Source organism: Notolabrus celidotus, chromosome 21 (assembly GCF_009762535.1).
Source record: "Notolabrus celidotus isolate fNotCel1 chromosome 21, fNotCel1.pri, whole genome shotgun sequence".
In the NCBI taxonomy this organism is placed as follows: Eukaryota; Metazoa; Chordata; class Actinopteri; order Labriformes; family Labridae; genus Notolabrus; species Notolabrus celidotus.
Genome location: NC_048292.1, coordinates 27,467,071 through 27,483,284, shown reverse-complemented (window position 1 = coordinate 27,483,284; position 16,214 = coordinate 27,467,071). Strand labels below are relative to the sequence as shown.

At 40.6% G+C, this 16,214-nt stretch overlaps 1 protein-coding gene across 2 annotated transcripts in view; it reads left to right on the top strand.

The window, feature by feature from the left end:
* Positions 1 to 16,214, top strand: part of LOC117805364 (ATP-binding cassette sub-family D member 2-like) — a 51,542-nt gene extending 35,328 nt beyond the window's left edge. For both annotated transcript variants that reach the window (XM_034674060.1, XM_034674059.1), the window contains 3 exons: positions 7,346 to 7,430; positions 8,599 to 8,724; positions 8,808 to 16,214. In XM_034674060.1, coding sequence (XP_034529951.1) covers positions 7,346 to 7,430; positions 8,599 to 8,724; positions 8,808 to 9,009 — 413 coding nt within the window. In that variant the 3' untranslated portion in view covers positions 9,010 to 16,214. The remainder of the gene's footprint in view (positions 1 to 7,345; positions 7,431 to 8,598; positions 8,725 to 8,807) is intronic.

The window sequence follows — 16,214 nt, the reverse complement described above, 5'->3', positions numbered from 1 at the left end:
TATGTTTCCCTGGCATGTCTACAAACCCCCCGAAAATGAAAAAAGAATCCATTCTGCTCCTGTTCTGATTTCTCCACCTTTCTGTAAATGTGTGTGAAACCAGCCGTTTCAGTTTTCAGTGTTTTTGTTACGTCACAACAATATCCGGTCTGTAACGGAGTCAGAGCTCGGAGCTTGTTCAGCCCATAGACTGTATAAAATACAACTCAACCCCTCCTCTGTTTTTCATTACCTGCACACATGTGTGCTAACAAGGAGCTTAGGAGGGAGGCATGCTAGTTGCAGGCTGTCTTAATAAACACAAAGGTCGGTTTTACTCCCCACGTCTGCAGATTTGAAGATCTAGTGGATGATTTTTATTTTTCATGGAAAAGTGCTAGCGCTAGTTAGCATAGCCACATAGCTACATGTTCGTAGCTGTGTACCAAGACACACGTCGACGTACTGACTAATAAAACAACAAGAAACACTAAATCTGTGACCAATGGTTCAGAAAGGTCCTGCTGCAGGCGCCTCTCCGTCAGAATCACATTCTGGATCAGATTCAGAGGGTTGAAGTAACGCGAGTCTGTCTATTCAGCCAACATGTAAACATTAGATCAACGTGCTGGAGAGCCGAGGCCAAATCCACTTCCTGAGGGGCCATGGTCAGGGAGTTCATTCTCATTTAAAGGCACAGACACAGAAAACAGCCTGTTCTGAGCAGGGCTGAAAAAGAGGGTTTTTCAGGCAGACCAAAATCTGATTTCAAAGCGTTTTTTTGAGCATAAACTTTAAAGACATGTTTTGGGGACCTCTTAGACCAATATATATTGATGAAAAAGAGCGTTATATGTCACCTTTAACATTTTCATTTACGATAAAGTAGATAAAGTCTTGATATTATTTTGCTTTACTGTAATAACTCACATGGAGCTTAACAATATTTTATGGCAAAGTCAAAACATAAATGTTCTTCCTTTAGCATTCTTAATAGATGTAATAAATAACAGCACCTTAACACTTCCAAAGCCCATATTGTGTTGCAGTTTGTGGTTGCTTCATGTGCGCTTTCTTCAATTTGATTGATGTCTTATTCACTCAGCTCCTTGTGCGTTTAACCATCCCTGGCTGTTCCTCACAATCTCTCGTCTTCTTTACCCTGCTGTTGACTGATCAGCCATTAACCATGAATCTTAAGTTCCCTGCTCTCCCCAAAATTAATTTAGAAATATTATTATTCCACAAATGTAAAATATTCTTTCACAAAAATATAACATATTATTTTATAAAATAAAATATATTTAGTTATAAAAATGATGTCCTCCATTTGTGCTTTGCCACCCTGTAATCAGGAAGAGTGGAAATCATTAACCTAATATATATGCCAGACTCCTTTCCATGGACTGATTTCATAAGACGTGTGTGATCTGATTGTCATTGGTGTTGCTTTTGCAATTCAAAGTTAATAACCATTGTCAAGGGGTTTGGACCAATCAGCAAAGCCGGGTAATAATACAAATTAGCAAACTTCACAAACAGTAAATCACAAAAGTAACATACATGACAAATCTATATTTCCATAGAAAGGTCTAAATCATTGATCACATGACTGGTTTGCTTTGAGCCAAATTTTGTTTCAAAAATACTGAAGCTTGTGTCTCTGATGTGGGTGGAAATTGAGTTCAACATTTCTGGTGCTCTTACTCAAAATGCTGATCTTCCAAAAGCAGAAGTAACTCACTGCGGATGTCCTGGTCTGCATTGTATTGCTTCACACATTGTTTAAGAAAAGAAAGAAAACTGTCAGATGTTAACAAATGAACCCTTTGAATGATGTTAGGCAAGCAGCAACCTCCGGTCTCAAAATATGAAGCCCTTGCCGAAGTGTTATAAACTGCAATTCATCGAGAAACCCCTTGAGGCTGGCTGCAGAAACACCAAACACTATATACACACCCATTCAAAGAAGACGATCTTTACAGCTGAAATAAACATGTTTACAGCCTGGTACAAAAAATGGCTTGGCTCTACGTAGCTAATTTCTCTATCGGCACACACTGTACAGGGGGGGGCTCGCGGTCCGCGTCGATTCTACACGTAGTTACATTTTGGAGGAGGTGCACGTCAGCTAGGCGTGTGTAGGCCTCTGCGTAGGTACGGGAGCTGGGCGGACCCCGGCATAGGCCAGCTGTCGATTTGACGCAGAAGTATAAATAAGCCTTAAGTCAGGTTGAGTTTTTCAATATGGCTGCCGCCACCGATTGGCTTCAAAACGGCGCTCAGGAACAGATGAGTGACGTCATGGAGACTTTGTCCATTATTTATAAAGTCTATGTTGTTAGGTTAATGGTGGTAGCGTCTTGCTTTTTTATCAAAAATGATCTCACTTTATTTGTAGAGAGTGCGTAAGAATTTAAAGCTGGGGTTGGTAATCAGATTTAGATCCACTTTTTGTTATACTGGTTAAAATGATCTTTATGTCCTGATGGTAATCAATACATAATGTGTTCTTAAAAAAGAGTGAAGAAAAGCTGCTATCTACAGCCGGAGTAAACCTGGGAAAACACCAACCAATCACTGTTTTTTGGGTGCCAAAATTTTAAACCATTCAAATCCTGTTCTGCCGTTCTGCCCTCCTCCTGCGTGTACATTTCACTGGCGCGTCCCCAGCCTCTACTTCCCCTGACTCTACTGACTGCCCCTCTCGCTTGACCTCGGGCCTGTCCCCTCTGACCCGATGAGGTGCTTTGCTCAGGACTGTAGTCCGGATCAGAGTCTAAAAAGCTCTCACCACGGGGGCTCTGACAAGCAAAAGAATTAATGACATTTAGTAAGTCCTAATTAATATGTATTGTAGCGTCCGTCCGGACGCTGTAGGGATGACGAGCCGATTCTCAAATACGTTGATCTTTAATAACCGGTCACTGTCGGCCGTGACCACGCCAACCAAATAAGCAACAATCAATGTTTGAATGAATGAAGAACTTCTCCTCTTGTCTCTCCTCTCTCCCGCTCACACATTCTACACCTCTCCTGATGCCTTCACTGACCGTCAACACTGTAGGAATTAAGAACATCTACACTGAACACGTTTAACAAACAGTAGAGTTGTTACAGTATTATATATGTGTTACAACTTTTCTCCTGATATCGTGTCACCAGTACAACTGGATAATGCTAGCATGATAGTTGTGAGTACTAACAGCAGCCATTTTTGTTTGTGTTTTTAACTTTCACTATGAGAATGTTTTGGTGAGGACCGGTTTTGAATCAGTCACCATCATATGGTCGTGAATCAGCAGCACTCGTACATGTGAGCGGGGGCGTCGTTTTGGAGGAGCTCTGAGGGAGGAGGGGAGGGGTTAGACGGAGTCATGAGGACATGCTACATTCAAATTCATGCTAGTTTCCCCAGACTACCAACCCCAGCTTTAAGGGCAGTCACTCCTGCCTGGTAACAACTAGCAACGCGCTCGCTCGCTCGCTCGCTCGCTCTCTCTGTCGCTCTCTCTCTCTCTCTCTCTCTCTCTCTCTCTCTCTCTCTCTCTCTCTCTCTCTCTCTCTCTCATTCTCCTCTATCCCTCTTTCCAACCCCAACACAGTCTCAGCAGATGTCTGTCTAACATGAGTCTGGTTCTGCTCGAGGTTTCTGCCTGTTAAAGGAGGTTTTTCCTCGCCGCTGTAACTAGCTAAATATAGAGAGGTGTAATGCTCATGTTGGATTAAGATGAGATTAGCCTGAGTCCTGTCAGTAAAATGATTGATTGATTGGTTGGTTGATTGATTGATTGATTGATTGATTGATTGATTGATTGATTGATTGATTGATTGATTGATTGATTGATTGATTGATTGATTGGTTGGTTGGTTGGTTGGTTGGTTGGTTGGTTGATTGATTGATTGATTGGTATACTGAAGGCTTACTATATGAATCACATTTGACATTGGTGGAATGTGGGTCTGCAATTCAGTCAATGATCTCAGCACCCAGGTCCTCTGCCAAAGTATCCTTAATTAACACAAGACAACACATTATGGACTTGAAAGGTTTAATTTTAAAAGTGCAACTAGCATCAGAGTTGGTATCAAAGTGTAAAAGTCTCCAAGGCTCTGTCTTATGCATGGGGTTATAACATGTGTTAACTAAACTTGAGCCTGGGGCTAATTGGCAGCAGCTCTAGTCTCAGTGCCAAGTAAACAGGCTCATTGTTGTGAACTCATTTCTGTAGAAGGCTTAGAGCTGCAAGAGGGTTTAATTCATGAATGGCCTCACTGTGAAAAAAAGCTGAGAACGGTCTTGATTGCACATGCAACGATCTCACGCATATACTGTCAGGGATCATCCGTCATAGATGTGGGAACATGTGGAATCGATTTGAACAGAACGTTCTGTAAAGACTTTAGAATATCACAAAGAATCAGTTTTACTTTAAGGCAGTGCGCTTACACTGGATAATCTATTGGGAAGCATCATACGTTTGGTATAAGCCAAGCCAGTTCAATTAATCAATCAACAAATCAATCAACCTTTTTTTCAATAGCTCCAAATCAGAAGAAACCGAGGCAGAAACCTTGAGCAGAACCAGACTGGTGTTAGACAGACATCTACCTCGACCAACTTAGGGTCAGTGTTGTAGTCGAGTCCCCAAATCCGAGTTCGAGTCGAGTCCTCAGTCCTCTGTGTTCGAGTCCGAGTCAGAGTCCAAGTCACCAGAGAAAAATCCGAATCCAAGTCCGAGTCGAGTCCTCATGACTTGAGTCCGAGTCCAAGTCGAGTCCGAGTCCAAGTCGAGTCCTCACCGATAATATTATATATTACAAGGAGGGCAGCCGTTTGAATCCAAACCATTGACTGTTAGACTGGCTGTGTGGGACCTCTTGGATGTGTAGGAAACACATTTCTTTCATTAACATTAGTGTTGGAGCTATTTCCATCATTTAATGTCAAAATATGAATTATTCTAATATAATCATTTTACTTGATGTCATTTATATGTTGTTGTTTGTGTTAAGGACAATGTCATGTGCATTATCATTATTTTATTTTAGTAAGCATTTTGATAGTTTGATTGTTTTCACCTGGATGGGCAGGTAAGATAGGAGGGGCGGACACAGGGAGAGGTGAATGTTGTTGTTTTTTTTTACCAGAAGACGTTAGAGCACGAGGACGCTACAGACTGTTTGGTGAGAGACTATCTTGTTTAATATGACATCAGAGAATCTGAAGTTTTTCCTGGACATTTAAAATGTGTCTGATCCTGTACGATCCGCTCTCCCCCAGCGCTGTGGCCGGTTTGATTTTCAGTTTTGATTTTAGTAAATTGACGAGGTCTGACTGCCACTGCAGTGAGATTCTAATGAAATCCAGCCGCTGTGTCCGGAGATTAATTTATGAATGAAGTCAAAGTACTGTGTGACGTGTGTAAATGCGAGCCGTACTTCAGTTGATGAGAGGACGCGCTCAGAGATTCTGCTGCACTGGGATCACTGCCGGTGTCCAATAAACTAACAATAAATCAAACAACTGAATAACTTTGGTTTAGTTGTTTTAGTCGCTAATATTACCGTTACACTAACACAGTAAAGTGATGAACGGTCTCAATAACTTTAGCATCTCTCTCACTTCTCTGAGTTCATCCTGTACAGATGTCTGTTAAAGTTTGAGCTGGTCTCTTTCCTTGATGGGTCTCTTAAATCTCCAACATGTTGCTCTGCTCTCGCTGCATTTACTGTGAAATCTTTGAAAGAAAAATGCACGGCTGGTAGCGTCTTTTAATCCTGGCAGACGTCACGTGAACGCGCAGGATAGCAAGACAAGATAGCAACATTTTGTAAGGGTAGCAAGAAAAAATTCTGATTCGCTGGTCGGGACCAAGCGGCAAACTCCGGTCTCAAACGATGAAGCCAATGCGGAAGTGCTATAAACTGCAATACATCGAGAATCCGCTTGAGGCTGGCTGCAGAAACACCGGAAACCACATAGACATGAATGGGAAAAGACGATCTTTGCAGCATTAATAAACATGTTTACAGCCTGGTTCAAAAAACGGCTTGGCCCTATGAAGCTAATTTCTCTAATGGCACACACTGTACGGGGAGTGAATTTTTTTCTAACGTGACGGTTCAGAAGATATTAAGATTACGAGTTTTGCCCAAATAAGGACATGACTGACGTGACTCCCGGTCGGGAACACACAGCCATTGGCTAAGGGGCTCACACTACGTCACACTCTGCCTGGTTGAGTTCCCCATTTCCAATATGGCTGCTGCCGTCGATTTGCTTCAAAACAGCTCTCAGGAACAGATGGGTGACATCACGGATATTACGTCCATATTTTATACAGTCTATGGTCGGGACCAAGGGGCAACCTCCGGTCTCAAAATATGAAGCCCATGCGGAAGTGTTCTAAACTGCAATTCATCGAGAATCCACTTGAGGCTGACTGCAGAAACACAGGAAACCACATACACACTAATTCAAAAAAGACGATCTTTGCAGCATTATTAAACATGTTTACAGCCTGGTTAAAAAAGATATTAAGATTACGAGTTTTTGCCCAAATATGGACATGACCCACTTGACTCCCGGTCAGGAACACACAGCTGTTGGTTAAGAGGCTCATACTCCGCCTCTTTACGTCACACTAAGTTAGGTCGAGTTCTGCATTACCAATATGGCTGCCCATGTCGATTTGCTTCAAAACAGCGCTCAGGAACAGATAGGTGATGTCACGGATACTACGTCCATTATTTATACAGTCTGTGGTTTCTTTGCATTTTTCAAAATACTATAAAAATGTCAGCTTCCACTACTTTAGAAGCAGAGTAGAGGATTCTGGCACAACTTCACCTACTGAAAAAGTGCATGGAGAGGGAAAAGAAGTCTAAAAAGGTCTGAAGTTCTCTGAACTCTATTGACACTTGTTGTATGTAGAACAACTTCATTCTTAGACCAACGCATTTGGCTTGTAGCCTTTATCAGGGTCATAGGAAAACATGCAACAGACAGAATATCAATAGGATAGGTTTAGGACAGAAACTTTAGAAATATCCAATCATATCCATCCACATACATGTCAGCCAATAGGGCTACTATAAAGGTGGATTTTACATGTGGTCATGTGGCTTCAGGCCAATAATTGTCCCAGGTTGAGTGTCCAATGCTGTACGTAGGTGATGTTGTGTCCATAATGAAATGGACCTGAAATGGTCCAAATGCTGGCCAAAAAAATCTCTGTGCAGACATGAATGAATGAGAGAATGTTTGCTCTAAGCATTTGTTATCTAAAAATATCACTATCTATAAATAATACCGAAGTAGCAAATGTTTTCAAGCTTTTGTGATGTCTTATTTTGCATTCAGGCTGGGATGCTGAGCTGGACTGGAAGGACGTGTTGTCAGGAGGCGAGAAACAAAGGATGGGCATGGCCCGTATGTTCTACCACAGGTAAAAACCAAGCTACTAGCCTTAGCTGTACTTAATGTTTTGTGTCAGTTTTTCAATTGTAAGTGCTTGAGCATACAAAATAAAAAAATTATATGATGAAGATTTTAAACTTGTTGCAAAATTGGAATCAGAGTCTGGAATTACTGGTAGTTCTTTTTGCTGTGTCACTGTTGCAATCAATCAATCAATCTTTATTTGTATAGCACCAAATCACAACAAATGTTATCTCAACACGCTTTTACAAACAGAGCAGGTCTAGACCACTCTATGTCAAATTATGAACAGAGACCCAACACCAAGACAGGATAAGACTCAGTCTGACCCCACCTTAATCCATCATGAGCATTGCACCTGGCAGTATTTAGCTAGTTACAGCAGAGAGGACAAACTTCCTTTAACAGGCAGAAACCTCGAGCAGGACCAGACTCATGTTATACAGCCATCTGCCTCGACAGAGTTTGGTCTGCAAAGAAGGACAGAGCTTTTTTTTGGCCTTCACTAAAATGCTTTCTACGTTGCTCTTTTCTTATTTAGAAAGCATTCTAAAAAGAAAAATAGCAAAGATTTGTTTGCATAGCAAAAAAAACGTCTAATTCACTTGTCAGGACAGATGGCTGTCCATCAATGAGTCTGCTTCTGCTCAAGGTTTGCCTGTTAGAAGGTGAAGAGAAACAGAGAGATGATAGTGGTGAGACAGATAGTATCAGTTGCAGCCAATGGCACGTCCGTAGCAGCAGGCCACCTATAGCAGCGACTCAGAGGAACCTACGAGACAAGGGAGCTCAGGGTCTATGGTTAGTAACTTTAATGGGACAGGGAGTTAAAGTAAGAGACAGGCAAAAGGGAGGGGAGAGATAGGATTGCAGTGTGTCAGTTCTCCCAGCAGTCAAGCCTATAGCAGCATTACAAAGAGCTGGTCCAAACCAGAACCAGCCCTGACTATAAGCTTTATCATAAAGGATGTTTTTTTGAGCAGAACCAGACTCTTGTTAGACGTCCATCTGCCTCCACTAAGTTGCAAGGCATGGAACATTTCTACACTGAGTCAGTAGGACCTACCAATGCAAGGTTCTTGTAGAATATGTTATGTAAATTTGGGCTGACTAGTCTGGACTGAATATATAACATATAAAGCATTATTGTTACATACTTTCTTTCTGTGTATTAGGCCTAAATATGCGCTGCTGGATGAATGCACGAGCGCTGTGAGCATTGACGTGGAGGGAAAGATTTTCCAGGCTGCTAAGGATGCCGGCATCTCTCTGCTCTCCATCACACACAGACCCTCACTGTGGTAAGAAAACAACCCCTCCAACCCCTCACAAAGTCCTGACGTGATGGCACGCAGCAACTTTACACTTTCCTCTTTGCCTCCAGGAAGTACCACACCCACCTGCTGCAGTTCGACGGAGAGGGAGGCTGGCGCTTCGAGCAGCTGGACACAGCGACACGTCTCTCCCTCACTGAGGAGAAACAACGGCTGGAGGCTCAGCTGGCCGGCATTCCAGAGATGCAGCATCGCCTCAATGAGCTCTGCAAAATCCTGGGAGACGACTCTGTTCTCAAAACAGCCGAGTAGTGGAGTGTGTGTGTGTGTGTGTGTGTGTGTGTGTGTGTGTGTGTGTGTGTGTTTTTGTGTGTGAGGCCCAGGGAAGAAAAGAGGAGAAGCACAGGAAGGAGATGAAGAGGCAATGAAAGAAAAAAAGGAAATCTCTAGGGGGATTTAGTTCATGTTTTTTTTTTCAGGCTTAGATTTTCTCCTGCTTGTTTAGATGTTTTTCTTTTGCTCCGAGCCTCTTCCATCAAACCAGCAGAGCTCTCAGTGCCAGCTCTCCTTCTTCCTCTCTTCTTTGAATCTCTTCTTTGCACTACTCAAACTTGTGAAGTCGGGGGGTGTAGCAAAAAAGAGTTAAGTATTATTCCCTTCTTGTTATTCTCATCGAGTGCTCACTCGGCTGTAGTTCGGTTTAGCATACTTCAGTTTTAACATAAATTTGCACAAGTTGCAAATTAAACAGGAAGTGGATTTGTTTTGTAGCACTTTACTTTTCCTTTTTTTTTAGAGGGCTGGTTCTGTTTATTGTGGTAGCTCACAGAGGAATGACTGCATTCTGGCTGGAAGACTTGATGTATAAAACCACTAAATAATATCCAAAGCAGTATTTTTGAGCCCGGTAAAGTAGAAATTTGCAGGATGAACCTTTTTTTCTCATAATTAACCTCTTGATTTCAATCATCCCTGAACTTTTTACCTTCAAGAGACTAGTTTTTCCAAATGTCACAATATGCCTTTGATTGATTTGTGTATCTAGCCACAGTACAATCCTTCTATCTTATACCTCATCTCAGCCCCTGTTGAGTTTGTGCTCACATTTGAACCACTAAGACTCAGTTGCAGCTTCACACATGGCTAGCAAAGAAAAAGAGCAAATCTGGAACATTGAAACAATTAGTGACGCGGATCTGACTCCAATACTATTGGTTTCGGGTTTGTTGGGCAAATACAATGAGCTGTAGAGCCCCCACTCCTCCTCTGCTCTGTCTGTGACCACATGCTCATATACTATAGGTATCCATCGACTCACACACCTGAGGGAGCTGTCCCCTGTATTGACGCCAAATACACTGGTATATGTGTGTGTGGGCTCTCCTTTGTCTTCAGAGCCCATTGAGATACATATTAGCACATTCAATGATTGTACTGGACAAACCTTGTGACATATGCTAACTTAGACTGCTGCCCTGCCCACATTTCTGGCCTTAAAGTCATGAAATGTACATGAATGCTGTATCAAAGTCTTAGGCTACTTTTGATGTGATCTGTTGACTGATAGCAGTCACAGGTTAAGCACACTGACAGACGATTGAGACAGTGCTTTCGCTAGCATTGTAAAGAAATCTACCGTCCAAAACAGGATTCCAACAACAGTTAAGTTAGGATGGGACAGGATTTTCGAATGCACGAATACTCGTTCACTTTTCCAAAATTAAAGAGTTAAAGGTGCAGTGCGTAGAAATGGGAATAGTAGCGACATCTAGCGGTAAGATTCCTCCGGTCCTAACCCTTCACGTCATCAAAGCGTCGGTGACCGTGGAGGACCAGAAGCTCTCCTGAAAGTAGCGATTAGTTGTCTGACAATGTGACGTGTTACCGTCAGACAAAAGACTCAAAGACGTTATTAAACAAACTGAAACAACATTAATTTCCAATACTAATACATTTTCAAACAAATACATATGTCCTTTCTGAGCTGCTGTAGAAACTTGGAGGTTCAAGATGGCAGCCTCCATAAGGAGACCTGCTCCTTATGTAAACATACATACTTATTCTAAGTAAAAATAAAAGAATAGTTTTATAGAGATGATTATACACTCATTTTAACATGCTTAGAAATATTACATCCCATTTCCACCAAATCTGTTCTGCTAAATGCTGCCAACTTCTACACACTGCACCTTTAATGCGAATGTTATCTCATTTTAAAAGTACAGTTTGTCTTCGTTTTCATTGGTGTCTGGTCATAATACAGTATTCCCGCCAGACAGTGGCTGAAGAGCATCTTGAAGCTGTTCGCTAACCACATTAAGTAACTAACAGGAGAAGAAGAATGCTAACTTTACTAAATATCACAAGAAGAAGAAAAACATTTGCAAGAGTCTCTGGAAATACGTGTGTAGTGCTGTGAGATTCAGAAACAGATAATATTGCTGAGACTGAGCATGGCCGTAAAATGTAAACACACACACCACTCTGCTGCGTCACAGAAACACCGACATGAAGGTCGAGACAGACGCAGTCAGTGCTCGCTACTAGCAGCACCTCGTCCCGGTGCTGGTTAACGAGACTGACACCCAAACGGACCGTTAACGGGACAGGTGTGTCGTGGAGTGTTTACCATTACTGTCTACACCTGCAGCACAACAAGTGTTGTGTCAGTCACTGTTGTCTGAACTTGACATTTCAAACCTGCCCTCAGAGAGCTCGGTAACAAATAATCACTGAATAAATACCAGTGATTATTGAATTGTATTTTGGCTTGAAAGGCCCATCCCACAGCAACAGCAACGTTTTCTCTTTTTATTTTTTAGCATTTTCAAGGCATGATTACCAATGTCAAAGTGCTTCATCCTCCTCCTCCTCATCACCTCCAACCTAATCTTCTTAAGCTCTTACTTCATCACCTTCAAATTACCCTTTGACTGAATTTTCACTGATAATACGTCTGATTCTAAACTTATTGGACATAAGATACACTTTGCTTAAGACCTCATATTGTTGAAGCTTATTTTTTACATGCACTAAGCTATTCCTAATAATGCTCCCCATCGTGTTAAGTTATTGTAAATCAGGCCTGATTGTGGATAACATCATTTTTATTTACATAATAAGACTCATTTTTAACTCAAGATCACTTCAACTTGTTATTTTTGCGTGTTTATTTATCTTGCATAAATTTTACTATCTATATAAAATAACGTCAGATTTTTCTCTTCTCTTATCTAAAGTTATGATACTGTGAAATTAGATTTGTTCAATTGATATTAGTTTGTTCTCATGAAATGGTCACAAATGCTGTGTTCTCATGTGGTGGTTGGAGGCTTTGCTTCTAGCTGTGTTTTCATTTCTGGCTTTAGACCTGTGTGAATGCAGAGACAGAGGCAAAGGTATATTAAGCATTTGTTAACTTATCAGGGGAGTATCGTTGGAGTTATGGATGTCATTTTTTAATTTTGCCTATCATATTACGAATGCCGGGGGAGCTATATATTCAATTCATACTTTCAACTAGGCCTCAAGCCTACCAAGCAATACAATCAATCTATTCTATCACTATGTTTGAAAAGAAAAAAAACAGAATTGTATTTTTTCTGCTATTACAAAAAAAGTTTTGAATCAATGAATACGGTCAAATCTAATAATAATGCAATCCAAAGGTGGCAAAGGCTCCAAAAAACAGGAAACACTGGACTTGTCTTTGTTATCCTAACACTTCACCAGCCAATCAGGACTCCATCTACAGTATGTACCTCTGATTTTTTTTAAAAATTAGGGCCCAAGCACCGAAAAGCAGTGGCGGCAAGGTCCTATTGGAACCCTACAGATTTGTATTCTTTTTTTCTTCTAGTCTGCAATGAATCGCATATTTGGAGCCTTAACAACCCAGAACTCACCAAACATAGTCATCAGGCCTGGCCAAAAATGTGACTTTTTTATATAAAGTATTCGATCTGTTTGAAGTTTCATTATACATGATCAAGATCCACCCCTCAACACACCTATGGACCACTTCTCTACTACAGTCATAGCGCCAACAACAGGCAATACATGGTACTGACCTTAGCATACAATCTCCAATCTGTTCCAAATTTTGCACATTTTCATCATGGATAGATAACTTCATTAAAGTCACAGCCCTACCTACTGCTGAAAGGCAGTACTGAAATGTTCTACGTGCTTAAAGATATAAATGTATGCCCACAGTTTGGGCCAAGCTGTTGATTGTACCTAGGGTTGCAAAGGGGTGGAAAATTTCCGGTAAATTTCCATGGGAAGTTAAGATGGGGGATTTTGGAAATGTTCCAAATTGGAAACTTTCCATGGGAAATATGGGAATTTATGGGAATGAACTGTGAATTGAGGATAATTTTATGGAAATGTATCATATCCAAGCATCAATATTTGTTTTGTTATAAGCAGACATCCATCTATAATAATACAATTAAAACAGATTTATTTGTAAGTAGAACTTTATCAAGTGTTAAATATTTTATTGAAGAATCACTTCTTTCATTGAAGAACAAAAACATGAATGTTGAGTTAAATATTACTCATCCCCTCGACCCAACCCATTCAAAAATTAACAACAATGCAGAAACCTTGAGCAGAAACCAGACAACATGGTTTGTCAACTTTAGTGACTTAAAGTCTCCAAGGATCCACGATCTCGGGTCCTGTGGAATGGTCTCTCTGATTGACTGGTGAAGTGTAATGTCAAGTCATCCCACTGATAGAATGCTGATATTTTGTTGTTATGCATCTCTTTGCATAACACATCACCACATTTGTTGCAAAGACAGGACAATCAGTCAGCAAAACGCAAACACATCACTTTGTATTGGACCAAAATATCGCTTTGTCGTCTGCAAAACAAGTAAATGAGTACCGATTTTATTATTAATATGCCTGCATGCTCTGATTTGTTTTATACAACTGACAAGTCTTCTTGCAACATCCTTCCTCCATTGATACTCTGAACATTTGTCACCTCCCCCTTTGGCTCCAAGTGCACAATTTAAGAGAAGGCTTTTAGACCATTTGTAAGCAGCTCTGCTTGGCTCAGGTCGATGGCTGTTGGGTTACAAAGGGTCAAGCTTCGGTTTCTTTGTCTCTTGAAAATGTGAACAAAAGCAAGAAAGGAGAACAAAAGTAAATAATTGTCAATGCTGGTGCAGAAATGAAATAATGTTTAGTTTGGGTAGGCATTACTGCAGGGCTGGAGAAGGCACAGCAAGCCTTTTTAATGGTATTCTGTGCTGGTGTCTCTCTGCTGTCAGTCAGACTCTGTTGACAGGAAGCCAGACAAGCTGCTGAATGACACAGAGCTTGCCAAGACACTGGAACATGAGGTTAGCTTGAGTGCAGACTGTGCCTGAAAGCCATTAGCATGACCATAGCATCATAGAAAATAAGGAAAAGCTTTAACTTCATTTAAAAAGATGGGATGATAAATGATGATGTGTCTTTGTAGAATGCTACCTTCTTTGATAACGATCTTTTTACCCCTTCAGTAACTATTCAAACCAGTAGTTCCACTCTGCTGTATGGCTCCTCTTGAACATTTTACACTCTATTGACTCACAAAAAATGAGTTATTCTTTGAGTTAATTGGTTAGTTTTTATCCTTTAGATTTCTCAGTCATCTAAAAAAAAATACCACCAATGTTTTTTTAATCCAAGATTATATCCAAGTGATTTTGTTTTTTAATACAACCTCCTCAAACTTTCTTTTAGGCCGTACTCTGTGTTAAATTATTAACAAAGACCCAACATCAAGACAGGATAAGATCCAGTCCCCTCTTGCTGACAGGACTCAGTCTGATCTCATCTTAATCCACCATGAGCATTGCACCTTGTAGCATTTAGCAAGTTACAGTGGCAAGGACAAACTTCCTTTAACAGGCAGAAACCTCCAGCAGGACCAGACTCATGTTAGACACACATCTGCTTTGACCGAGTTGGGGTTGGAAAATGATCATTAATGGTATTGTTAGGCAGAAACCTCAAGATAGGATCCCTGTGTGTCAGTCTAAGCCTATAGCAGCATAACCAAGAGCTAGTCCAAGCCTGATCCAGCTCTAACTATAAGCTTTATCAAAAAGGGAAGTTTGAAGCCTACTCTTAAAAGTAGAGAGGGTGTCTGACTGGTAGATGATTCCAAAGGAGAGGGGCCTGATAACTAAAGGCTCTACCTCCCATACTACTTTTAGAGACTTTTGGTACGAGGAGCAGGCCTGCATGTTGGGAGCATAGTGTTCTAGAGGGGTAATATGAGCTCAGTTAAGAGCTTTGAAGGATTTTTAAAGAATACCACCATTTTTTTGTTTATCCAAGATTATATCCAAGTTGGTTTTTTTCTGAATACGACCTCCCCCAGCTTTCTGTTAGACCCACAATGGCCCCAATGCAGTCAACAGTATTGCTTTTAGTATGTTGGTGTTAATTTGTTTCCACTGCCATCAAGTGGCTGAAAACAGCTATTGCAGCTTTAATATCCCTAAACTTTAGCATGACTTTCAAATACACTGCTATGCTGTCCCTTTGTGCAAATGCAAATTGTCTTTCAGGACTGAAATTATACCTATACCAGGGGGGAAATAATCTCTAATCTCTTCAGTCGATGTGTGAAAAAGGCATCTCATCATTTCTTATCCCTTTAGGAAACCATTTGAGGTACTTCTTATTCATAAAATCAGGCCTTTCTCCATCTGCTAGGCTGAATGACTATTTAATACTGTAATGACATCCTTACTAACAACACTTTTGAAAGGAAATCTTTGCATTCTATCTTCCTTTGTTTGTAAGAGATTGAATGTATCCATTATGTACGATAAAGCATCTCTTAAGGTGTCAAGGACAATGTATAGTCAGGTCATAAAGGTTCCTATTGTTTGATATCTGATCATTTTATTATTGTGTTGATAGTGCATGTATCATTAATTTATTAGAGCCACATGTTGGTGTTTGAACTGGGATTTGCTGTACACGTGGGTTGTGAACTGGGATAATGGGAAATGGTGATGTTTGACATTCTCAGCTTGATTTTACGTGTTATTCAAGAGGTTTATGACAGTCAAATCATTGTTAAAGACAGCCATAATTGGAGAGATGGGTGGTTTTAACCTATCAAGAAAGAGAGTTGAGTTTTGAGGTATTAAGTAGACTGTCCTGGACCTCTGATACTTAATGCTGTTAACCTCCCTCAAAGCTGGGGATAACTATACTTTGTACCTGTTGCATAACTTCTTTAAAGAGAGCTCTTTTACCAATCAAATCTCCTCCACATGTTACTGTTTTATATTTTGAATTCCTTGAGCGGTAGTCCAGACTTACTATTTTTTGGGATCTCATTGTGCATGTGTAGGAATATACTTTAACTTTAGAATGAAGAGAAGTACATCGGATTAAAGGTCGACTGTTCAAAAATCATGTTCTATGGTCACTTTGTGCTGGAAGATGAAGATGTATTTTCTTGTAAATAAAAAAAAAATACAGTGCAACCTCAA